This window comes from Pholcus phalangioides, unplaced genomic scaffold (assembly GCF_987345545.1).
Source record: "Pholcus phalangioides strain wild (caught in Gottingen) unplaced genomic scaffold, Ppha-v1.0 ptg000015l_1, whole genome shotgun sequence".
Taxonomy (NCBI): Eukaryota; Metazoa; Arthropoda; class Arachnida; order Araneae; family Pholcidae; genus Pholcus; species Pholcus phalangioides.
In genome coordinates, this window is record NW_028301608.1 from 63,613,505 (window position 1) to 63,639,528 (window position 26,024).

The following is a 26,024-nucleotide window of genomic DNA, read 5'->3' on the forward strand; positions in this document are numbered from 1 at the left end:
AGCCGACCACCACTGTGTCGACAGCGGGGTTCGAACTCGGATGCGAGTCCGTCAGTATGACCACTCGACCTCCACAGTGGTTACTTATTGCTCAGTGCTCATTGGTTTTAGGACTCGATTAGTTCTGGAATAAATACAGTAGTTAATTACTGTATTAGCTTTAGAGCACGGAGCGAATGGTTTTGGGAGATTTGGGGAATGGCATGGTTGTTATGCAGCATATAGAATTTACTTACCACCACGAAGCTAAAAGACCGATACACGGTAGAGTGAGAGCCAGTTGTAACCAGAACCAATCTCGGATGAACCAGGCGATACCAGGCAACATGACGTAACCGGCGCTCCAACCGAATTCACATACTATTCCATACACGGAACGAGATTCCGCACCAACAATTTCCATAACTAGGAAATAAAATTCCATGTAATAACGAGTGTAAAAAATGATCAGGAATTGAAATAATCACGAAAGCTCTTTCACACACCATTACACTCACATTTACGTTCAATAGAAATGAATAAAATTGGATGAAAAAAGTCTTTGTTATTAAATAAATTATGACTTTTTTTATTCACGTTACTTTTCACACGGTCATGTCCCTCACCTCTTCCATTTAGGAGAAGCTAGAAAGGCTCCAACCAAAGCATCTGATCCTTTTCATACTATACATTTACTAAAGAGGATCCGTGAAAAATTCTGTGGCAGAGCTTGCTGAAGATCTCGGTCTAGGGACCTGTCTCCATTATACGGGGGGGGGGGGGTGTGAGTGGAGTAATAGGAGGCTCTGTCATTGGTCATACACGGATGTCTTTAAACGAATCATTGGATGCGAAGTTTTTTTTTCATTGTTGTTTTTCTTGCAAGTATTTGAGCTATGCAATGAAAACAACTTCAAGCTTTTTATATTTTAGAATCGGACAAGGCCCGGGCTCTGTCTCGTTACAGATGTAAGCTCGTTACCCTCCGTTGGGTTGGCCTATGCCGGATTTTTATATGCCAAGAACAGTATTGGTAATTACGTCAATGTAGGTGCATTGGTAATGTGCAAACAACTTAAAAAAAAAAAGAGATACAGCTGCAATAGCGAGCGTTCGAGTGATGCAGCGGTAAGAAGCTCGTCTTCCACCATGAAGATTACTGTCCGGGGTTCTCAGGTTTAATCAGAGGGAGGAGAACATGTGCATAACAAGTTTTTCACCTACTGACCTTGAAGCTATCACTGACAGATGGTGCTATCATTTCCCACTCAACTCCATCGGTAGTAAATTGCTGTATGGCGATGCGACCAGAGTTGGTGTGCGGTAAACTATCTGTAAAGTGATGTTTTGGTGTACTTGAATTATCCTGAGCCTGATCAGATTTAAGCAATGGCAGTACTCTTAATGGATATTGAGTACTTCAGAAGTTATCAATTAAAAAACAAAGACGAATCAAGGTAAAGGGAAATATCTCTCAATTACAAAATTTTACAGATTGTCTAATTAGTATAAAAGGCATCTTCATGACGTAAAACAGTCACCGATTCACCTTGGATTTAAGAGGACTAAATTTGTTTAGTGTTAATGCTTATAGACAAAAATGATACAGACGAGAAAAAACATTATTTAGTGATTTTGATTCAAACGAGTCACTTCATTGTACTGATGGCCCACGTATGTACTCTTTCTGTTAACAGATGGAGGAACGTTTCTGCTCCCTGTATTTGCACTCATTGTGACGCGTGTGCATTCAGTCTAATTATTAAGTACTTCGCATATGAGTACATATCGTGAAAAAGAGATGATTATAATATTCCATGTTGTGCAAGTAATGTTCATAATTTTTCTCAATATGAATTATCGAAAGCTCACTTACGTAACGTGAATCCAGTATTGAACACACCAGCCGCTCCGAAGGCTATGAAGAACCTCGATATCGTAAACATCATGAAAGACATTGAGAAAGCGCAGGTCAGGCCCGAAATTAACAGAATGATCGCACTGCCAACTATCACAGGTCGTCTCCCGATTCTAATTGAAAGAAATATCGAAAAATTATACGGAAACGCTGAGCGAATATTTTGATTAGTATGTGTAAATATTTTTTTGCATCGATCCGACTATAGGTTAAAACCACAGAATTCTCCGAACATGCGAACATTTTCAATACCCACATTGTACATACAGGATGGTACCATAAATCCCATTGCCCGCATTTTATAAATGAGGGGGGGGGGGAAAGCGGTGTCCGGTAGTTTTTTTTATGCTGTTTCTTCCCAACTTTTCTTTGGTTTTCAATTAAAATATCTCGGCGTACATTGCACTTGGAAACGTAGATTTTTATTGCTGGAGTCAAAAAGAAACAGGGCAAAAACTTCCTATTTGGGTTTTTGAAAACAGGGAGTCTGTATAAAACGCTCCTTTTTGTTTCAATAACTATACAACGCCTTACAACATGAGTGATGTATCTAGGTTCCACGCTACGTTATTCGGATACTATTTTTAATTGGAAGTGTGCCGCTAGGATCAACGGTTCGCCAGTAAAATGCGGCAAGGGAAATTATGAAATCACTCCGTATGTACCATGACTTTAACCTGTATTAATAACTTACTTGTCAGCAACTTGTCCCAGAACAAAAACCGATGTTAAAAAACCGAACATGAGAACGGAATTTGTCAATGATACCATCCAGGCTTTATCACAAACCAGATTCCACTAAAAATTAAACAAATTAAATTAGAAATAAATTAGACACGAAAATAAATTAATAATGATTACACACAAATCGTTAATAAATGAATGAAAAAAACAACTTATACTATAATTTAAATTTCAGGGCACGGTAGCCCAGGTCGATAAGATACTCGCCAAAGAATGATGTTTAGAGGTGTCGCGAGTTCGATACCAGGTTCGTCCTTGTCAGAAACTTGACACAGGGTACAAAAGAAACGTCGACATGTGACCACAGAAAGAGATTGCTACCGCAGGGAGTCAAACACGAACGGGTTAGCGCACCAACCTCTCGATGAATACAAAAAAAGGCTACCGTTCGGAATTGGCAATAAATTATTAGTCCCGGTCTAATTAGCACTAGTATACAGAAAATGGCCGTGGTACGAGACAACTGATCATTTAAATTACACCTGAATTCATGACCCTCATTCATTGGGAGCAATCATTACACTTCACTCATAGTTTGAAAAATTGACGAAAGACGGTAGCACACTACACATAACAAGCATTATACAGAAACAAACTTAACGTTAGGTTCACAAAACGTACATGCACATTCCAACATGTACCTTTTCGTTAGAAGTTCCACAGAGGAATGTGGACGAGGTGCATGCGTGGTTTATAGAGTAGTAGTATTCATTAGGAACAGGGCTTCAACCTATGGGCCCAAGAAAAATCTAATTATATATATACAGGGTGGGCAAAAAGTCCGAACGCATTCTAAAAACGAATAAAAAAAATCAGGAAACAATCGATTGACGCATAAAAAGGTGCGGTCTGTATTAAAATATTTATCATGGCTTAGAGGTTTTCTTGATAAATTTAAGAAAATAGAGTTCAAAATAAATTTCACTCACAGGTGGCGTTGTATCACGAGCTCGAGACCATATAAAATGCAACATAAAAAGTGCGTAATTAATGTTTATTATGATTTGTGATGTACAAAACAACCACCTTTCGATTTAAGCACCCTTTCACCCACTTATGTGTTGTCCGAGCTATAAAAGGACATTTATGTTTTAAAATGGGGTAGCTTTACATAACGCAAATCATAATAATCATCCACTGTTTGTGTTTATGCATTGTGTGTTTGTGTGTTGTGCATTTTATGTGTTATGTCCAGTTTTTTGGTGATACAGCGCCACTTATGTGTGAAATTTTGAAATTTTTAAGTATGTATCAAAACAGAAAGACTACGCTTTGATAGGTATTTCAGTGCAAACCGAACTTTTACGTCACTTGGTTGATTTCTTACTAATTTTTAAAATGTATTCAGGACTTGTCACCCACCCTGTCTTATTATGATTATTATTTTTTGCGTTTTTTTCACTCAATAAATTTAAGATATAACTTAGGAATAATCTTGGTCTTGGATTCCAGCCTAGGAATTTCAGTGTTAGGAAAAGAGGGCAGAGATCATTATCATCATGATTCAATAATCCGAAGTAATTGTGTTTGAAAAACAATGTTACATTGCATTGAATTTATATGCGCATTTTTTGTAATTAAGAAATTGCATGGGGTTTTCAACGTCAATAAATGAGTTATTTCGTTTCAGTTTCAGTCACTGAAAATAAATCTTTGACTACTACTGTAGCGCGTCCACGATCCCATTAATATGGATACCTTCTCCCATAGCTATCATGAGAAACGATCAAGAACTTGGCATGCGTCGGAAGTCGCCTCGCTTTACGCCGTGCATACGAAACGACATTTTTCTTACAGCCCCACCAGTACTACTCCTGATATCGTATATAGTATTTACAGAGAGATTGACAAGATGATTATACTTTTTATCTTATTTATTCATTATTATTTGTTTTCACGTGAAAAAAAACAACAACACCGGTAGCAAGAAGTGGAGTTCCGACAGGTGAATACATAAAGTCGACACGTATGCTATCGGATGTGTTCAGCGTGTGGGAGAATGTTGAGGGTTCACGTTCCATGGTGCGATAACTGACAAATTGTTGACATTAGAGTTCTTAGGGGAAAAAAAGGCACGACAACAATGTGAAGATTGGACTGTAACTGATAGAAGAATTGTTTTGAGATTTTTTCTGATTTAAGCAATGAATTAGTTCGTTTTATTGACACGGTGTTTCAGAAAAGATTTTGTAACTATAAAGTAACATAACTTAGGAAAAATTATGTGTAGAATGGGGGGGGGGGAGGGAATAAGTAGCATGTTTAATAGGCAGGCTGAGAAAAATTAAAAAAAGTTACAACTTCAACTAATAGGTGGTGACAGTTTGATAGCTTCGAATTCGAAGGATACTCTGTTTTCGGTAAGAATGTGGAAGAACTTGTGACAATTCAAATGGTCTATCTTTACTTACGCCATGCCCTCACAATGTAAAGTGATGATACCGAATATTCTGATGGGATTTTACACCTGGTTACGGACCCCGACTGTTTTCACCCCCCTCCCCCCATTTAATCTTTAGGCATCGCAGCAGAAATCCCTAAACCCCCCTTCAAAATGCCATATATTTTTAATGAAATAGTCTTTCTTCCAATTTGAAGCAGTTATAAAGTAAGCGATATAAAAAAAAGTGTTTCATTTAGAAATCAACTTAACAAAATATCTAGGCTTGTCACTGCTGAAATAAAATACTTTTAAAGAGTCGAGATATCTCGTCAATACACCACTTACAGGGTTTGCACGAAGACTGCAACGCTATCTAATGAACGAAATGTTAACTAATATTTAAAACCTTCAGTATGTCAATTTCACTACTATTTTCACTATTCAACATGCCACTTATTCCACTCTTGTAATTATCACTGATTTAAAGTTGTGCCAGCGGTTTTTAAACTTTTGTCTTCAGCGGATCCCTTGCCCTAGTGGACATCTATTCGCAGATCTCCAGAATAGTCTAACAAAAAACCGTTTCATTGTACTAAATAGGCACACATTAATAAGGACACCTCACCTCAACGTCCCTGACAATGGTTGGTAGCGCCGCAAGGAGCCGTGGTGCACACTTTAAGAACCATTGAGTTATGCCATTTACAAGTTGGGGAAGATCCTTTTCCTGAAACACACTGCGTTAGTGTGACTGTCCACCTGTCACTCTTTATGCGTGTTAAAATACAAACTTATAGTACCAAGTTACATAAAAAGCAACGCGCGTAATGTTTTGCGTAAAAGAAATGCGATAAATATGTTTGGGTAAATCGAGAAGCTAGCCATACTTAAATAAGGCAACCATAAATATTTTTTATGTGGGCATTGTATCATATCTTATCATATATAGTCTTTAGTTTTTATGATTGCGATTTTTTTAATTGGGTTGCTGTATTTTAGAAATATATGACATCCATATCTGTTATGGGCATCTTTTCTCAGACACCTCGTTAGGCATTTTGCCTGTTGTGGCCTTGCATTTGTATTGTAATGCCAGAAAAATGCCAACGAGAGGCTACTTGAAAACTTAAATAAAAAAGTACATAACATACGCAAACACGCTCAAAACAATATCGACAGCGATGATTACTGGAGATTTGATTTCCATCAGTTTGAAAAACCTTAAATTTTTCATCAACGATGAAGGATATGACATTTTTTGATAACAGGTGATTTCTATCATGCATGCATAAGCATCAAAATATCGAGTCAATTTTATTTTTTTTAACAACTATATACATGCTATTTTTAAACCGTGTATGTATATAAGCTAATTACTTGCTGTTTCAAAATATGATAATCATAATTTTTTTCCATTGTGCTTAGCTTTCTAGATGGTGCGTAAAAGTTCTCAAATTCGTCACCAGGTGGCGTGTAAAGTTGTCTTATTCTGTACCGCGTACCCATATTGCTATACTATTCTATGGGTTTCATGATTCTGTCTGCCTTATTTCAAGAGTTATTCAAGTTTATGTAGAATTTCCCATGTTCTATATTTCTCTAAAGATTTATCCTTTTTACTCTCGGGCATCCCAAAGTAATTCGGAGAAGACAAAATGATCGTAAGAGGCTGCGCATACGCTACAGTATGTAAATTATTAAAATGCTCATAACTTGTGAACGGATAAAGCTAGAGCGATGCGACAAAGAACCAAGTGTACTTTATCAGTCAAGCGATACAAGATAGATGCAACAAAAACGCCTCCTGGTGGGGAATTCGCGAACTTTTTCACGTTATCTCAACAACTGAGCAATTCTGAACGGAATTACACTGTAAAATTATAGAGTTTTGTTTCGAAAAATGGTAAGCACCGGTTTTAACCCAGAATATGTACGCTGAATGTAAAAAATTCAGCAAATTTAAAAATATTGGTAATTGCGTAAAAACACTTGAAAATTCACAATTAGAAACTACAGAATAGAACTGGTTTTCAAACATTGCAAGTAGATGTTACTCCTTTAATCATTACATAATATGTTTGCTTTTAGTCCTTCTAAAATTTCAAGTGAATAGGAAATACAATCAATGCCATATATTCCTACAATAGAGACTAATGCTTTTTCGACCACTGGTTCACAGACCAATGCCAATCCGTGAGAAGTTTCAACCGATTCATATAACCTGCACATAATTATGATTTAATGGTTATTATACCGTCTCTATACTTGATTTTATTTTTGCCTGGATTGCCGTTAGTGGGTTTGCGAATTATTTTTTACCCAGTCTGTAAATTATTTCTTCGATTTATTTATTTTTTGCGGTCTTCAATATATTTCATCCTTTTATTTATTTTATATGCCGCTAAACTCAAATTGTTTTTCCTACTCATGCAAATTATGTCTCCCATTTTTTTTTATCCCAGTCCTTAAATTATTCCAACCATTTATTTATTTATTTTTTGTTGGTCCTCAATGCATTTCTAGCATTTATTTATTATTTATTTATTTATTTATTGCCAGTCCACAAATTATATTTCCTATTTATATTTTTCTCCATTCCGCCTCCTGCGTACGGGATTGAGTCCCGTATATACGGGATGAATGGTGATTTTCAGCCACCTCAATTTTTTCTTCACGTCGGCGCCTCTGCTGATATATCTTTTTATATAGCATATTAGAATATATAGGTATTATGTTATGGTACAGTATCAAAAGTATATTATATTTATATATAGAAGGATGCAGTAATACTCTACGAATAGATGGTATTTAACCAAATTTTTCTCCACGCTACACTTAGGCTATGTTTGATGCGTGGGTCCAAGGTTCAAATTTAAAGTAACCTATAAAACAAAGAAGGTGTCACTATGAAATTTGTGAAATGATAGGGTTTATTTTTTAGATTACAGTAGTTTCAAACACGAAAAGGGTGTGAGATTTGTGAAAATCGGAATTTGAAACTTGGGAGATTAAAGGATGACAAATTGCACATGATCTGCCGAAAAAAAACTACTCGAATAAATTATATCCGTGACACATACCTGACTGACAACAGTACTCTCATAAAGAGAATCGTTGAATATCCATTTGTGGCATGGCAACCTGACCATTTCCTGTTCTATAGTGTCCATTATTTCCATGGTCCCGTTGACGGTTTCTGTTTGACTTGACAAAGATGAATTCACATATTTATAGAAATGGCATTGATCTGCCGCTCGTTCAGTATCTGAAAATGGTTTTAAACAATTAATGTTCAAAGAATAAATTGTATTGTAGTAATGGAGTTATCAACATGATTATTTTCATATTCAATGGTGATTAAACATGGCATGATAACTTGAAAAAACTGTGGTGTATCCAGCTGCTAGCTAGAAACGAGTAAGAAATGAATGCAATTACGCCTTATATTCAGAAAAAATACTGTAAGTGGAAAAGTTGATTGATATAGCTTTGTAGATTGTCAAAGGTTATGATGAACCATATAATTGAGGAGCTAAGGGAACATTTTCACTTTTTTTTCGAAATAACTTTTCAACGGTTTCTGAATCTTTGGGATGGGCTCTGGTCGGATTATGCAACATAGTTTATTCAAACGAGAATATTTCTGATAGAAATTACTATGTAAAGTTAGTTGTCCACCTCGTTCATTCACTTCGGTATTTTTCATTGCATAAAGAACATAACAAAGCGGTAGTCCTACTGTCAGTGACGGATTTTTTTTCGAAACGGCACATTTTTCTCTTTCAAAGTCGCATTCTACAGTAGAACCTCTCGATAACGGACGCCCATGGGACCGAAAGTTTTGCCCACTAACGGGGAGTGTTCGTTAATGGGTAGTAAAATATATTGCCCGTCGATGTAATTCAAAAAAGTGTCCGCTAATGGGAGTGTTCGTTTCTTGTGTTACTCACGAGAGAGTAGTAAGGGGCACCTTCTTTGGCGAGGTGAAACCTTCTGGAATGAATCAACAGGGGCGTAGAAATTTCCAATCTTTCAGACTTAACCAGCTCACATTTTAATCAAAGGTAACATTTCCACTAATTTTAGTTCAAAACGGATCATTTCCACTAATTTTAGTTCAAAACGGATCATTTCCAAAATTTAAATGTAGATAACTCTATTAAATGCTGACCAAGAAACATAATATTTAAATATTCTTATATTACTAACGTATGCTACATGTAGGGCTATTTCCACTTTTTTGTAAAGCAGCCCATTCCGGAGAAAAAATAATAATTTTTTACTTCTACTGTAAATTTAGTAATTGCGGAAATTTTGAAAATAAGCTTCTCAGTTGCTGTTTAACTTGTTAGAAGTATGTATTAGAAAGAAGTGTGTGTAATGTTTAATACTTACTCATATCAGATCCATTTCCTTCTGATGCTACATCACAACTAAATTCCACGTTGGGTGCTAAAAAGGCCATCGACAAGTTGTGCCATGCGCAAGGCATGGCCATCAGAATGAAAAGGGCTAGTATCCGACGCTGCCATGTCCCGTCACCACCAACCACATCAGTGAAATCACCAGCAGCCTCTTTTTTCCGATTATTATCCGTCTCTGCCGTCACAACCACGGCTTTCTCTACGTCTGTCCCCATTTATAGAAATATACTAATATCCTATAAATGAAAAAAAAAAAACTCATGTAATACTGCTAAAATACTACCATTTATTGTATTAATAAGTTTTTAAAATATACAAAATGTTATGATTCTGAAACTAAAAAAACTAAAACGAAAAGTGAGAAAAATTAAGTGCACATCTGTTTCATAGTTGTGCTATGTTTCATCATAGCGTCGACGCTCGTTATAACGATATATATCCCACGTTATAGCGATAATTCCATTACAACGACCGCGAAGTCCCAAATTATTTCATATAATTACTACTCTATATATCTTCCATTCGATATAACGATCACCCGATATAATGTCCATTTTGATGGCATGGGGGTCGTATAACGAGCATCGACTGTGTTTAGTTTTCCACTAGAATTAAAAAAACATCATTTTGCTTTATGTATAGAGGGACGCGTAGTACGTTCGCATGTATCTATCAACACGAATTAGCAACTTTGTTCTAATGCTTGTTTGTATGCGTGGTTTGCTTATACATTTTTTATTATGTTATGAGTTGCGCAATTAGTATGGAATGGATTGCTGGCTGGTGAGAATTAGGATACTGTGAAAATGATCGATTTTTACTATAAAAGCTTCGGATGCAGCAAAAATTTACGGTATGGTGTGAGATTTAATGTGTTGATTCCATAAGTACGCAAATGCAATCAATTCTTACAACTTTATTATTGTTCTGCAATTTGTTGAATTTTCATTTCAACTGCTTGCATTATAATAAAATGAATAATTTAATTTTTTCCCTTCAAATATGAAATTAATTCTCTTAAGAAGCTATTTATTTTTCTAACTATAGATACATTGACCTTCCATTATTGCGTCCGTTTCCCGTGGAACGATGGGGGCCGTTATAACGAGAGTCCGTTGTATAACTTTGGAATAATTAATTGGTAAATAATTTGGAAATTATAATACAAATGTAATTTGGACTCCATAGCCACTGGGCTGCCAGTGGTTAGGGAGAAAAAATGATTTTAAAAAAAGTTTCCCGTTTAAAAAAGTCTCTCCACAGAGAGTGAGCATTCCTACAACGTCATACTGACATAACATGGAAATTCAAGCATTTAACATCTTTACTTCAAAGTATGGAACACAGATGGCAACATTAGCAAGTACACAAAACAAGATAAAGTCGGACAACGTAAATACGTTATATATAGAGCCCATGCATATACACTCACACAATACGTTCCGACATGTACCGATTCGTTTAGAATTCCACAGAAGAATGTGTACGAAGTGCATGTTCGGTTTAGTAGTAGTAGTCCAGTGGTTAGGGCTAGTAGCCTCTGACTGTGCAGGTCTGGGTTCGAATCCCGGTTCGGGCATGGTTGACAGATGCTCTTGGGAATGTGTAAGGATCACATTACTAAAAAATAAAATTTTGTTTCATTTGATCATTTTTGTCGCACCACGGTCATTTTCTGCACATGAGGGCTAATTAGACCTTGGTGATTCCGAACGGCAGCCTCTTTTTTTTTTCCATATTCACCGAGATGTGCGCTAACACCTCAATGTGGGACTTCTTTCGGTAGCAATCTCTTTCTATGGTCATGGCATTTCTATCGGACCCTGACGTCAGAAGTGTGCCCGACAAGGGCGAACCAGGTATCGAACTCGCGACACCTCTAAACATCCTCTGGTACTTTAGGCGAGTATCTTATCGACCTGGGCTACCCCACCCCCAATTTTGTTTCAAAGAGATGAAAGTATTCAATGACACTGACACCGAGTCTTTTAAGATCCCACTGTACTGAAAATCTGTTATCAGAAACGCTCAAATGATGTGCAGTTTATATTTTGCAACATTTCCAAAAAAAAAAAAAAGCTGCCCTGATCAAAAAAATGATAATTTTCAACCGTATTTAATTATTTTTCCATGAAGTACATTATCATCGATTAGTAATGATGTCCACATAGTGTTGCCGATTGTATCTTAATCGAATAAATTCCGACAAGATGCAATTTAATGCAGCTCGTAATGTATAAATCTCGTCAATTTTTCAACCAAGTAGAATGATAATAACCATACTTTCAGTGTCGCTCGAGAACCGTATGGATGTTCAAGTGATTAACATGTCCCACCCAAAAAAAAAGAAGTTAACTTGAATCTCCAGATTATATACACATGATGCCCTCCCTGTAGATGGAAGAGTATGTTTCACTTATTTTTCGAAACGTGGCTTTAAGGAAGTCGGCAAAGAACTAATAGGTTCGAGACCTGCAGCGTCTCGAGTGCCATTCTCATGGTTTTTTGCTCGCTCGAAGAATGGCTCGCGATGATTAGTGGACGAAACGATCTCATTAATAATTCAACAAAAATCATTAAAAGTACTTTTTTTAGTAATGAACGCGAGAGGAAAAACGAGATTTTTATATTAAGCATGAGGTGAGGTTGAAGGAACTTTGACGCTCACACATTTGGCCACGCCGTGTTTCTTGTTGTTGTTGTTGTTTCTGTGGTGTTATAAGACTTGAATCACCAACTAAGACGACAAAGATGGAATGAAAAGATCTTCGTCAATATAGAGTCCATTAAATGGAAAAAATATTCCAGTCAGATTCACACTTTCGTGGATCCATTTCTTTCAACATATTCACCTTGATTCATACATGCTCAACCCATGACTCGCGGCTCAAACGTGGCCTTCGGAGGCACCGTGTCCCGTGACAACAGACCTAAGTTCAATACAATAAATTTAATCACTGTTCATATAAGTATTCGTAGATATGGTCGTATACATATATGTATACATATATATATATATACAAACTTTCCAAATTTCTCCAAATGTGTGTGTATATATATATATATATATATAATATATATAAGCCCTTTTGCTGTGAATGCCAGTTCGAGATAACAAGTAATCCGCGGCACATTTCCATATGACTTGAGTGGCCCGTGACACATTTCCAAACCAGTGAAGTGGCCCACACTCTCTAAAAAGTTGAGCACCCTTGACTTAAGCCTTTCTTACTCCGAAACATTTCGTTGTCAATAGACTGAAATAATAGTCCACTTTCGAAAGGTTTCCCTTTTATAAAAAGTGGAAATAAAAGCACTAATCATTGAATAGACTATATTTTGATTCCGTTTACGACAGGTTTCCATCTTATACAATGTCCGTCTCAGACAAGTTTCACTGTACCTCCATTAGAATGGGCGCTGCATACGTCTGAGTAGAGTCAGTTTATTTCTAACCACCCTGTATATCTTTCTACAAGCCTTCAATATAACCACTACTATTGCACAGCACACGCACCTCGTAAATATTCATTTGAGGAATTTCTAACATACTGGTGGTCGGGGTAATGCTGTGTGTGGTTCAAACTTGGTATGGTGTCAGAATTATGCGTGTTTCATGTTCAAGAAGTGCCGTCATCTGTCTTCTATCAATGAAACCACTCGAACACGTGAAATAATCGAGTTACGAGGTTTGAAAAAGAATCCCATAAAAGAATCCATCCAGTATACGCTAATGATAAAACCACAGCTTTTATGACAGTGGGCATCATTTACGGTCATTCAATCAGTTTAAAAAAGTAAAAAAATATTGAACTGAACCGAAATCTGTGGAAGTAATAAGGTATTTCCAAATGACGGACGTGCTGCTGATCTCTCAGTTGAGTCATTCAAATTATCCGAAGATCGTTAACAAACGCTCCAACATACTTACCCTGTCATCTTGTATTCAATCGGCTACTAATGAAATTTTTTCGAAGGAATCGAAAAAATCTGAAAGGATTTCTTCCTCCGAATTAAGTGAGCATAAAGATCATTTTGAGAAAACAACCACGAAGCAAAATGAAGGTCTTCTAAAAATAGCACGCAAGAGATGAGAGGTATTGATCAAAACAGAGCATGCGCGCGTGACAAAAAACTCTTTCGTTCATGTTGAACTTGACATATATTTTATTTTCCTCCTCGTCTTACTTTTGGTCAGAAATCTTCCTTTTTTTGTTCATAAGCATCGCAAATACAGTTTACCCTCGGTTTGCGTACGATTCTGTTTACAATCAAAAAGAATTGATTCGGTTTGCGAATTTGTCTTGATTTACGAACATGCAAGTCAGAGAAAATTAGTCTAATCTCGAAGGAATAACGGAAAAATTTAGAAGCCACATATACATAGAAGAGAGATACATTATATGTGTGGAAAAAAATCATTAACAGGAGTAAAGAAAGAAAAAGAAACTTCAGTTGATAGGGTTACTGTAAAAATTCGCGATGGTGAAGAGAGAGGTTAGAAACTACAGAGAACTTGATTGAATTTATTCCACTGGCGTTTGGATGCAATATTACGTCCATGATCGTGATAGGGTTAAGACAAACTTCAATGTTTTATCCCATACACTAGACTGACTAGACATCGCACCATATAAATTTCATTTTGTTTCGTTCCCTTCATAATCCTTCATGTAGAAAACCATTGTTTGTAACACCGTCAAAAACTATATAAATGAACTTCTTGCCTTCTCAAAATCATCAAAATTTTACACGGAAGTAATTTTTGAAATATTCAAAAAGCAACTAGAAGTTGAATGAAAGAAAAAATATAAAGTTTGCCTTAAACAAAAGAGATAGAGTCTTCGAATTTGTCTCTTATGCACAAAAAACTACAGGAAAAACATTCAAAGCTTTCGGAAGACAGTGTTTTGATGGGTTTATACGTATTTGCATACGAGTAAAGAATCTCGTAACTGGTTTATTTACCGGAATTTCCGGCGTATAGATCCGGTGTATAGAAATCCTCTGATTATACGTTATAAACATTTAAATGTCTTAGTGTGGATTGTTTGTAACGGTTTTCTCTGCAATTCTTTTTCTGAGAGGTTAGAATTGAAATGAATACAGTATTTAAAAAAAATCAAATTTTAAAAAACACATTTTTTTTTAAGATTTATTGATGGTGTATAGCAGTGAATAGAAAAATCGGCATTTCCTTGCGAAAACGTAACTCTTTCTATTCATTAGTGAATCGTACCAAATTGAGGGAATTGGAAAATAAAATTCAAGGTAAAAATTACTCAACTTTGCTATGGAAGATTTTATCTGTATATAGATAACATTAACATCAAGACAAAATTTTACTCTTAATTAACCATTTTAGTTAATTAAAAACCCCACTTTCATTCATTAAATTGCTTTGTTGATATACTTTTTCAATTGAGAATATTTTAACAGCACCAATTTATATCCGTTTTGTAAAAAAGAAATCAATATGTTTTTGTTGGGGTGAACCATAGATAGTTTAAGAATAAGGATTGGCGGAAACATATTTCTAATCTACGAATTCTATCTACGAATAAAATAATATAATATTTATCTAATATTATCTAATATTTCTATCTACGAATAGGATAATTATTAGAAATTAGCATATTTGGTTTTTTTTATAAAGTACGCGGTCGAATATCAAAGTTTAACTGATTCACAAACTAAATTACGTAAAATATACGAAATTCCCCATAACGTATTATCTATTCAAAATAGCATTCAAAAGACCGGAATCAAATGTGAAAGTCGCCGGTTATAAATGTTATAGCCGTTGTCATTCAGTTGACTTATAAATAATGACTTATTAGCACGCCATCACATAAGCAACCGCACTTCTTTATTTTTTCTGGGAGGTTTGGGAACCGGCTAAACCGGCCCAAACGGTTGGTCCTTTGCTGCGAAGGAAAGTGAAAAGAAAACACCTGACAACATGGATGAGATGCATCTCTCTCTTCCAAAGAACGATGATGCAGAATCATGAAAAAAAAGAAGCAAAAGGCACTTTCCCTTTTCTTGAGAATAAACTCATCTGGATCGTTCTTCTTTGCTCTGCATTCGTCCATTTGCCTCGAACTGGATTTCTTCTTGTCTCCAACAAATGTAGTCGGATCTCGAGTCAACCACAGACGTTGACCTTGAGGCGTTACATATGTGTGTGTGTGTGTATTCGCTTGAGGTCATGTTGACGCTAATTTTCCCATAAATGCATTTCTCTGTATTCACACGTTACGATCATTTTTCAACATACTGCAACTGATAGGAAGAAAAAAAAATCTGTTCGGGCGATTTCTTCTGATGGGCTCAAGACAGAGATTATAATTTCAACTCTCATAGAGCAGTTCATGTATAGTAGAGCAGTGGTTCTCAAACTTCGGTCAACCACACCTCGGGTCATTTTATAAGAAATTCAAACTGGTGGGCCAATTTGAAAAAAAGGCATCCAACAGTGTGACGGGAGTCATAATTATTGACAAAAAAAAAAAAAAAAAAAAAAAAAAAAAAATAGGTTGCCTACGAGTGAAAATTTTTTTCTCTTACTTTTGGGCTAAATAGTGGACCAAAAACCCTACCAGTTAGCATGTTAAAAAAAGGCTTGCCTTGCCTAATTCATGGTTCAACCGAGGTTCCCCAGAATAGTTTAACAGATAAAAGAATTTCTTATAAAAGTACCACTGCAAAGCATAAATATAGGCAAACAAATGAATATCTCCAGTTCACCGCGACGCCTCTGACAAAAGTTGGCGATGCTTCTAGGAGCCTTGTCTCATACTTTGGGAAACACTGTAGTAAAAGGATTTTCGATCTTTATCGAGACGTGACCACCGATCTGTGCCTATTTTGAAAAGAAGAGCACACATATGCAACTCTGACGTATGGTAACCCTAATTTGAGTAGTTTTAATTCTAGAATCGGATGTGTTTAATTAAGAATCTAATGAGTACCTCACGAGTATGAAATCGGAAATATATATTGATAACTCTTGGGTGTTTCAGTGAGCACCGAGTTGCTCGTGAGTACATGGTTTTAAGATGCTTGCTGTACAACCAAGTCCGGTTTCTCGCATGGGCAATCGGGGCACGTTTCCAGGGTCAAAAGAAATTTGAGGGCTCCAAAACTGGCTGTCCCCTTCCTCCTGCATACGTCTCTGACTCAAAGAACAAGTCGATCAAGCTTATAACGTTCCCACTTACAACGTTTTCCCGTTTAGTACGATTTATTTTCGTGATCTCAACATTAAGAACATTAGTACAAAGGGCCCGTGGAACAGAAAATATTAAGAACCTCTACTGCTAAAGAAGTGTCGATTTTCAAACAAGTGCAATTTTCTCTACTGTGCCGTCTTAACCCACGAGTCGACCCGGGCATGACCAACACCAGCTATAGTAGGCTACTATACTGTGTGTTGGCATGACCCGGAGGCTTCAAGATCATAAAAATGAAATTAGGTTAAAATTTTCGAGAGTGAGCATGTGAATTGGTGGCCAATAAGCATTTATAGCCAGATAGGGGCCCACAGAAAAACCACTTGAAATTTTCGCGAAAAATGCATACAAGCAATGAAAATAACAGGTAAAATATTCTGTGAAAGTTACAAATCATCAAAACATTTGATCAAAAACTGTTTTTTCTTGTTTAATTTTTTGTTGATTCTCTAAATGCACTCGTGTTCAAGTTTTCACTAGAAATTGTAAGCACAAGCATAGGGTTTACATGAACGAAATTTCGGAACGATTCGTCTAGTATTTTTCTATAAATTCTTGAAAATGTCTAAACTCCAAAGTGAACACAGACTTATGGCTATATAAAGTTATATATAGTGTGGTTTTCAAATAACGAAATAAAAATCTATATATTTAATCTTAAAAAGCAATTACTTACTTTATTTTCTATCCTCTCACATAATAATCACATTATAAACTGGAATATGGGACTTTTGAAAGAGAAGTTGCTCTTCAAAATGTCTAATTTGAACATGATTATATAATGCAGTAACTTTTTCCATTTCGCGCCATAGTAACTTCTATGAGTTGTCACAGACTTGTCCTTTGATTTTATCCTTGAGCGAATCAACAAGATTAAACTAAAATTTCGCTTGTTCAGCAGAATTTCAAGTACGTATGCTGCCAGAAATGAAAGGTAGATAAACCACGGTTACATAAGCTGATAAAATGATACGCAGGTATGAATTTATTTTACATTCATGCCATCCGAACATTATAAATCTCCGCCAGAGATGGTATTTCATGTGTTTATATATATATATATATTTTTTATTCCGCTATCTTATTTGTTTAATAAAGATAATATCAGCATATTTTATCATCAGAGAACAAAGAATTTTTATCATTTTATCACCGATTAAAGGAGAAACGTTGTTTATTTGTTTGGCTCTTGTAATGACTATATACAATTACGGTGGTGTTTTTTTTTATTACATGAACATTATTTTCTCAAGATTTTTTAAATATTCTTCATAAACACGGTGTAAACAAACAATGTTTCCTGTCAGGAAATATGGATGGCATACTATGTGATAGAAATGATGCATGATGTGATATAAAAGAAAATTCTGAAAGATTAACCATCTTTTTTTTAAATTTTGAGTCACATTTGAATCGCTTTTGAAATTTAATTAATAAATTCTATAACACGTAACCTGACAGCGTATGTTGTCGCGGTATATCTAGAGAGAATGTGAATGTGTGTGTGTGTTCTTATACATTGTTATGGAAAATATGTATCAATGAAAAATTCACCGTGATAAAAAAACAGTCTTTGAGAATTATTTTACTCAAGGAACGATGTTTTCAAGTGTCAAAAAATTGTCGAGGTTCATTAGTTTCGAGGGCGTTTACATTAACTTGAAATTTTCGAAATCAGGTTATCCCATAAATAATTTCGTTTTTATGTAAGAAGGAAATAGACGAAGACATGACTAGAACGCGTCTTTCGGTCACCATAATATTAAAAATTCAGGCATTTGACATTTTCACTTCAAATATGGAAAATAGATTGCAGCACCAGTATAACTTGAAATGCGTCAGAGTGGCGTGGTGGTCAGATGCTCGTCTACCACCGTGAAAGTTGTCGTCACGGTTCCAGGTTGAAACCCGCAGAAAGACGTAAATAAAATATTTTCCCCAACGGGCTTGAGGCGACCGCCGATAGACAGCGCCTTCATTTCCAACCCATCTCATTAATGACAGTAAATTGCGATATAGCCACAGTTTGTGTTTGGTGAAGTGGTATAATTCGAAACAAGAGTATAAACCTGACAACATAAATGCGTTAGGGACACATACAACACGTTCGGCATGCACCAAATCGATCGAAATTCCGCAGAGAAATATTTACTAGGTGCATGTAGGGTTAGGTAGTAGTGCCGATAATGATTTGATGTCTTATGATTAGATACCTCTCTGCCATCTGTCAGACAGTTCTTGTATTTAAAGGTTTGAAGCCACCTATGGTTTTGAACGGGGGAAAAGATTGTCCGCTGACCACCGAATGTCTTCCATTGTTTCGCCGTTTTTTTGTTTTTTCCCCGCATTAATATAGTTTAGGTTCAGACTGAAACCTGTAGGACTGTAGGAGGCGGGTCCAATGAATGATATGTTTGAAATTTCCTCCCTTCTGACAATTACTTTGGCTGTTAAAATAAAATAGTTGAACGATTCGAAACGGATACTGTGTCCTAGAGCTCCATGAAATACGCTCCTTCTTTTACGGGTGTCTTACTGTGGTCGATTCTTTAAAGCATCTGCCATGGATTTTTATTGAAAATTGCTCTTAGAACGTCGCTCTTCAGTTCAACATGTCACTTGTTGATGAGTGACGTTTCTAGAAAGTAGTTTTTGAAACAATGCTTGATATCGAAGGATATCATGTATGACACTGATGTTTTGTATCTCCTTTACGGGAGTTAGTGAATGTCCTTGACGAAACTCATCGTGTATAGAATCGGGCACTGTCCCGATGAAACATGTAACTGGTTCAGCACTTACAGCAGACAGTGCATAAATAAGTAATGATATAGATCAGTGTTTCTCAACCGCAGGGCCGCGGCCCGGTACTGGGCCGTGACATCATTCATACCGGGCCGCGACTGATCTGCCATTTCCTTTTTCCCTCCATTTATGTTCCGTTAATCATGTGTTTGACCAGGAATTCCACTTATAAAAATAAATCAAACCAGGCTTTGGGCTTCCAAAGGTTGAGAACCAATGATATAGATCATAGCAACACAATCCGACTGGTATTCCACAAGGACGTTCAGACGTTCCGCGGTTAACAGAAGCTGTGAAATTATTCATTGGTATTTGACTGAATATTATGGATCTTGATGCATTTTTGGCGCATTTCACATTTTGATAGAAAAATAACATCTTGAAAACTACTTAAATTCCAAAAAAGAAAAAAAAAACAACAACATACGTATGTTTTTTTTTGTTTTTTGAACAGTTGAAGTGCGTGTTTTATTGAGAAACTAGCTGATACCCGGCGACGTTGCCCGCCCCGTAAAAAATTTATATATATGTATAGCTTATTAATTATTTCTTTTAATCAAAAAAATTCTGCATCAAGTAAGAAAAAATTACTTTTATTTTTAAATATTTTAATTAAAGACTTCAAGCAATCGCTTGTGGATACACAATATTTTTTGTTTGTCCATCTGGTGTGAAGATGTACAAATTTTTGGGATTACCAACACGCGAACAGGCGACGTAAAGCTGTCCGTGTGAAAAACAGGGCTCAAGTAGGTTGATACCTGCCACTGCTAACGACTGGCCTTGCGCTTTGTTGATTGTCATGGCAAAAGCTAAACGAACCGGGAACTGCAATCGCTTGAAAGTGAATGGAATTTCTTCAGTGACAATTGGGATACGTGGAATGAAGACGTCTTCTCCTTTGGCACATCCAGTTAAAATTGTTGCTTCGATGATGTAATTGAGCAATTTCTTCACGCAGAGTCTGGTACCATTGCAGAGTCTCGGTGTCTCCAAATTTCTTAAAAGCATTATAGGTGCTCCGACTTTGAGGGTCAAGTTGTGTGGTGGCACACCCGGAATATCCAAAGAGTTCAGAAATTCTGCAGGATACAGAACTGTCTGCGTTGTGTCTGTGACAGTGTCAACCGATTTATAAGATTTGGAGTCTCCTGGAATAATTTTTAGGATTTTTTCGTTGATTTTGTTCACACTGTCATTTTTCGGTGCCAGAATCGCTCTCTCACAAAGCCACTCATGGTTTCGGTGATTTTGTTCAATATTTGGGAAAACTTTGTCTGCAAGTTCTTGAACTGAATTTAACAACTGGCAAAATCCATTTGGGAACGTAATCAGTCCGGTGCTTGGGTCTACGGGAATTCTTCCATTGCCAAGTTTGATCAACTGATGTGAAAATGATTGCAGTGCTGAGTCATTTTGCAGTTGAACTCGCATGTTGGTGGATAATGATAATTTTTTAACTTCGTGCCAGAGTGTTGATGATTTGAGGCAAGCATTAAATTCATCAGCTGGCGTTGAACGCGGAACTACAGGCAGAGTCTGACGAAAATCTCCAGCCAACAAAACAACCACTTTTCCCATGAGCCGCTGATTTCCTCGCAGATCTTTAAGTGACATGTTGACAGATTGCAGGGCCCGTTTGTGAGACATTGTACACTCATCCCAAACTATGAGGCTGCACTCTTGCAACACTTTTGCTGGGCCTGTTCCCTTGGAAATGTTGCAAACTGGAGATTCGTTATGGTTCAAGTCCAGTGGTAATTTGAAGGCGGTATGTGCCGTCCGACCTCCATTTAGTAGTGTTGCGGCTATGCCAGAAGAGGCCACTGCTACTGCAATTTTCTTTTGTTGTCTCACCTTTGCCAAAAGTAAATTGATAAGGAACGTTTTGCCAGTGCCACCGGGAGCATCGAGGAAATAGATGCCGCCATTTCCATCGTTAATCGTTTGCTGAATTTGATTGTAGGCTTGTCTTTGGTCGAAAGTTAAAAGTGGTTCTTTCGCTGCAATATATGACTGTAATTCATTAACATCGTAATTTCTCTCCCGCATAATTTCATGAGTGAGATTGTTGGTGTTAGTTCGTTGCGGTGAAAGAAGCAAAGAGCACTGTCTGAGGTCTTTTCCAGCCATTGACAAACAAAGGTCTTCTAAATGGATGAGAGCTTGATTGTACATGTCTGGTGAAAATTCAATTTCTAAATTTGGATTTTCCCGTCTGATTCTCATAAGAATGTCTTCACTGAGATCATCTTTGTATTTTTCCCACAATTGAAGTGGATTTGACACAGATTGGGTAGATAAAAGAATGCCAAAAAGATGTCTTAGACGAATGGCAGATTGAGTGATTTTAGCTTCAGTCATTGCCAAATCCCAGTGGTCATCGTTTTCCAGCAATCCTCGCTTTTGGCATGCTTCTTGCATGGTTGCACAAACTTGACCATTAAATGTTTTCAAATCATCGAATGTTGTTGGTCCTTTGATGATGTGAAGCAACATACGCAGAAAGAAGCATTCGCCACTTGACGGATGAACAATATAAATGCGGCCAAGTGTTTCTGATGATTTAACCCCAGGATGTCCTGCAACATCAGTTCCTTGTTTGCGTCGCTGCCACTTTTTGCTTGATGTATTCCATGTGTAGAACCGGGGAAGATCACAGTAGAAAAGTGTTCTGGCAAATACGTCGGTCTTACATAATTCAAAGAATTCGGTCAGTGTTGTCTTTGGTGGCTGTTGCAAGTTGTTTGCTTGGAGGTTTTCTGGATTGTAATACACCCTCTGGCCATTTTCAAGGTGAACACTCAGATGTTGAACCGATGGGTAGCGTTCGTGAATTTGGAAGCTGAGGATTCGCCAAATTGCTTCGTTGCTGCAAATGTATCTTCCCAATTGAAATGTTGAAATCTCATCGTTCGTTTGTTGGCCCAATCCAAAAATTGCTTGGTCACTTCCTTTGTTAACATACTTGCAAATATACTTGATGGCTTTTACAGACTGGCAAGACTCTACATTAATGTGCGCCTGGAACATTTTTGACAATATTGGGGAATATGGAACTACCCACCTATTGTCAACGTTAACGTCTACATGGCGTATTTTCAATGTTGTGGTGAATCCGCCATCTTCGGGCTTTCGTCTCCTGTACAGAGGATAGCCATCTTGGCCAGTCTGTGTTTCTTGTAGCATTGTGCGTGGATATTTCTTGGAGCATTGACCATTCATCATGCAAGGAGCGTTCGTGTTTAGCGCTCCACAGGGTCCGTGAATCATATTTTTGGTGATGATCTGAAACAACAATGGATCTTGATCTGGATTAGGCAATTCGGCAGAGATGACGTTGTCGATATCAGTTGGCCGAATTTTTTCTCGCAGCCAGATGAGGATGTGGGCATGTGGGAGACCTCTTTTTTGCCATTCGATTGAATACATCCAGCATCTCGTTTCTCCGAAAATATGGCACTTCTTCACGACGTTCATCAGTTTTGTTAATTTTCTCTTGAACACTCTGGCAATCAGGTCATGTCGATCTGTAGCTTTCTGAGCAGGCAGAAGAGCCTCTTGTATTTCAGACCAAAGTGGATTGCATGTGAAGGTGATGAACAGGTCAGGGCGACCATAACTCCTGACGTAAGTCATTGCATCCTGGGTGTACTCATGCATGTGTCTTGGACCGCCAGTAAAGGTTGCTGGCAAAATCACCATTCTCCCCAATTCATTTGGATTCGCGTCATTGGCCATAGCATCTCTAAGATGAATGTAGTCATCTACTCTCAGTTTCTCTTGGTTTGTTCGGATGTAGAGTAGCCGTTCACTTTCGATTTTGGCGTACATATCTACTACAAACTGATGGAGGAGCTGCCGGGATTTTAATAAATGATTTTCATCTCCTACCCTTCTCATCAATCTGAATGCATAAAAGTCCATGGCAGATACCTTCTTTCCCGGTAGCGTGTCGCCTGTAGTTTGATTGATCTGAGTAATTCCAAAGTTATAACCGTCATTGCCTTGCCAAAAGATGATCGGGTATTGGAGAGCATCGTACGATCTATGAGTCTCCGTTACTCTCTGTAGCCTGTTATTTCTTTTCTGTAGAACAATATCGCGGCTTTCAAATTCATTCCCCACAATAACAATCGCCACCTCATCAATTGTTGGTGCATTGAATGTCCGTGGATGGGCGCCTACTGGAGTCTTATCTGCTCTGATAATTATTTGGTAATCATCTCTTGGCATACGCTCCAGAGCAGTCTTGAACAAATTCACGTAGGAATTGTGTTCGTGGAGGAATTGTTGTAGCGCCCGGACGATATGCTGTTTGGTGGTTGGAATATTGGAGCATCGTTGTCGAGCTTCTGCATGTTGGTCTCCCATGAAGAAAATCTGCAAAAATTTCGGCTCTTCATTCGTTCCTGGGAGCAGTGACCCTGAAAGATGGTAAATTTGTCCCTGTACTTTGAATGTAGGCATGAATCCAGGCTCGCCAATTTCTTTTGTTGCTCCGAAAGAGGTCATTTGGAAGCAGGAGTTGTACTTTCTGATGTTTTGCAGAAAGTGCTTGGAATCTGGTGTGGTTCCAGCCATCAAAGTGCGAAGTGGTTCAGGTGGTTGATTGATTAATGGCAGCTTGACTTTTCCATTTGAGCAGCACATCCCAGGCGCCTCACCATCCCATTTATAAGCTTGGCAATGGACACAGACCTTCTCCATTTGGCCAATCAAGACTGCTGGATGTTCGTGATAATCAAGTTCAGCATTGTATGCAAATGCAGCTTTTTTCAGATCTTGAAAAGCATGCTCTCTATAAGTGAAGGCCCTATTTCGATTAGCAGATAGACGCTTTTCAGTGTGTTCTGGAGTCTCACTTGTCCTGGAAATGGAGGCTCTAGTTCGATTAGCAGATAGACGCTTTTCAGTGTGTTCTGGAGTCTCACTTGTCCTGGAAATGGAGGCCCTAGTTCGATTAGCAGATAGGCGTTCTTCAGTTTGTTCTGGAGTCTCATTTGTTCTGGAAGTGGAGACCCTAGTTCGATTAGCGGATAGGCGTTCTTCAGTTTGTTCTTTAGTTTCACTTGTCCTGGAAGTGGAAGCCCTAGATCGATTAGCGGATAGGCGTTCTTCAGTTTGTTCTTTAGTCTCACTTGTCCTGGAAGTGGAGGCCCTAGTTCGATTAGCAGAGAGGCGTTCTTCAGTTTGTTCTGGAGTCTCATTTGTCCTGGAAGTGGAGGACCTAGTTCGATTAGCATATTGTCTTTGTTTAGTCCGCTCTGAAGACTCATTTTTCCTTGCCAATCGCGACCGTTTCGCTTCAGTCGAAATTTTTCCGATTGCTGCTCGCTTTTTAGGAGGCATCTTACACAGTGGAAGAATATTGTGATCAGAATGAGCGAGCGTCTGTGATGGTCAGAGTTGTTTCCTTCACTTCAGTATTTTTATTCTCAGTTTTGTCGTCGTAGTTGTTGTTCTCTGTTGTTGGTGACGTCATGTGTCCAGCTTGCGGCGAATATTATTCGAACGCATTTTCAGTATTTCTTAAATTGAAACTATACCTATACAATGGGCGGTGGTTGAGAAACATAGCTGAAACCCGGCGACGATGCCCGCCCCGTAAAAAATTTATATACGTATAGCTTATATATTATTTATATACGTATTTCTTAATCAAAAAAATTTCTGCATCAAGTAAGAAAAAATTACTTTTATTTTTAAATATTTTAATTAAAATCTTCAGGCAATCGCTTATGAATACACAATATTTTTTCTTTTTCCATCTGGTGTATAGATGTACAAATTTTTGCTATTACCAACACGCGAACAGGTGACGAAAAGGTGTCCGTGTGAAAAACAGGGCTCAAGTAGGTTGATACCTGCCACTACTAACAACTGGCCTTGCGCTCTGTTGATTGTCATGGCAAAAGCTAAACGAATCGGGAACTGTAATCGCTTGAAAGTGAATGGCATCTCTTCGGTGAAATGCTTGTGCAGCGAATATTATTCAACCGCCTTTTAAGCATTTTTTAAATTGAAACTATACCTATACGATGGGCGGATTAGCACTTACAGGATACCCTGTATATAGGTTAGCAAAAATACCCGGCGCTTCCCGGGTTTTCTGCAATTAATGGTAGGATTGGAAATGTGACAAACCGCTATAAATCAATAAACTGTTATAATAACAGAATTAAAGGTGTGACAAACCATTGTAAAGGCATATATACACGTCTGAAACGCATTGTTGGGAACCACGGTAACCAAAGTAAACGTTCCGAAAGTGATTGTTGAGGCCCCCAAAACCATTGTTGCCCGACAGTTTTTCGCCCATTTCGGGCATTTGCCCAGCTCTGACGAACTTTTAAAGTAGCCTACGGCTCAATCCCGGTCCTGTTTGGTATATATGCAAAATCTGGCGACGATCGGTCTAAAACTGTAGATTTGTATAAAGAGCATACATACATACATACATACATACATACATACTTTCACATTTATATATAAGATATTCTTTATAGGTATTCTCAGCTTAAGAAAGCTGTTCG

At 37.5% G+C, this 26,024-nt stretch overlaps 2 protein-coding genes across 2 annotated transcripts in view; both read right to left on the reverse strand.

The window, feature by feature from the left end:
• The window catches only part of LOC149076479 (organic cation transporter protein-like), an 87,010-nt gene that overhangs the window by 46,385 nt on the left and 14,601 nt on the right, over nucleotides 1-26,024 (reverse strand). The window contains exons 2-6 of the mRNA XM_089244051.1: nucleotides 9,420-9,684; nucleotides 8,105-8,289; nucleotides 2,592-2,695; nucleotides 1,856-2,010; nucleotides 237-405 (exon numbers count right to left, since the gene is read on the reverse strand). Of these exons, the coding sequence (XP_089100177.1) occupies nucleotides 237-405; nucleotides 1,856-2,010; nucleotides 2,592-2,695; nucleotides 8,105-8,289; nucleotides 9,420-9,663 (857 nt within the window). The 5' untranslated portion in view covers nucleotides 9,664-9,684. The remainder of the gene's footprint in view (nucleotides 1-236; nucleotides 406-1,855; nucleotides 2,011-2,591; nucleotides 2,696-8,104; nucleotides 8,290-9,419; nucleotides 9,685-26,024) is intronic.
• Nucleotides 19,668-24,840, reverse strand: LOC149076481 (uncharacterized). The gene is made up of 2 exons (XM_089242249.1): nucleotides 21,019-24,840; nucleotides 19,668-19,778 (listed from the first exon to the last, which is right to left on the reverse strand). Exons 1-2 carry the CDS (start codon nucleotides 24,838-24,840, stop codon nucleotides 19,668-19,670), a joined length of 3,933 nt encoding a protein of 1,310 aa, XP_089098375.1.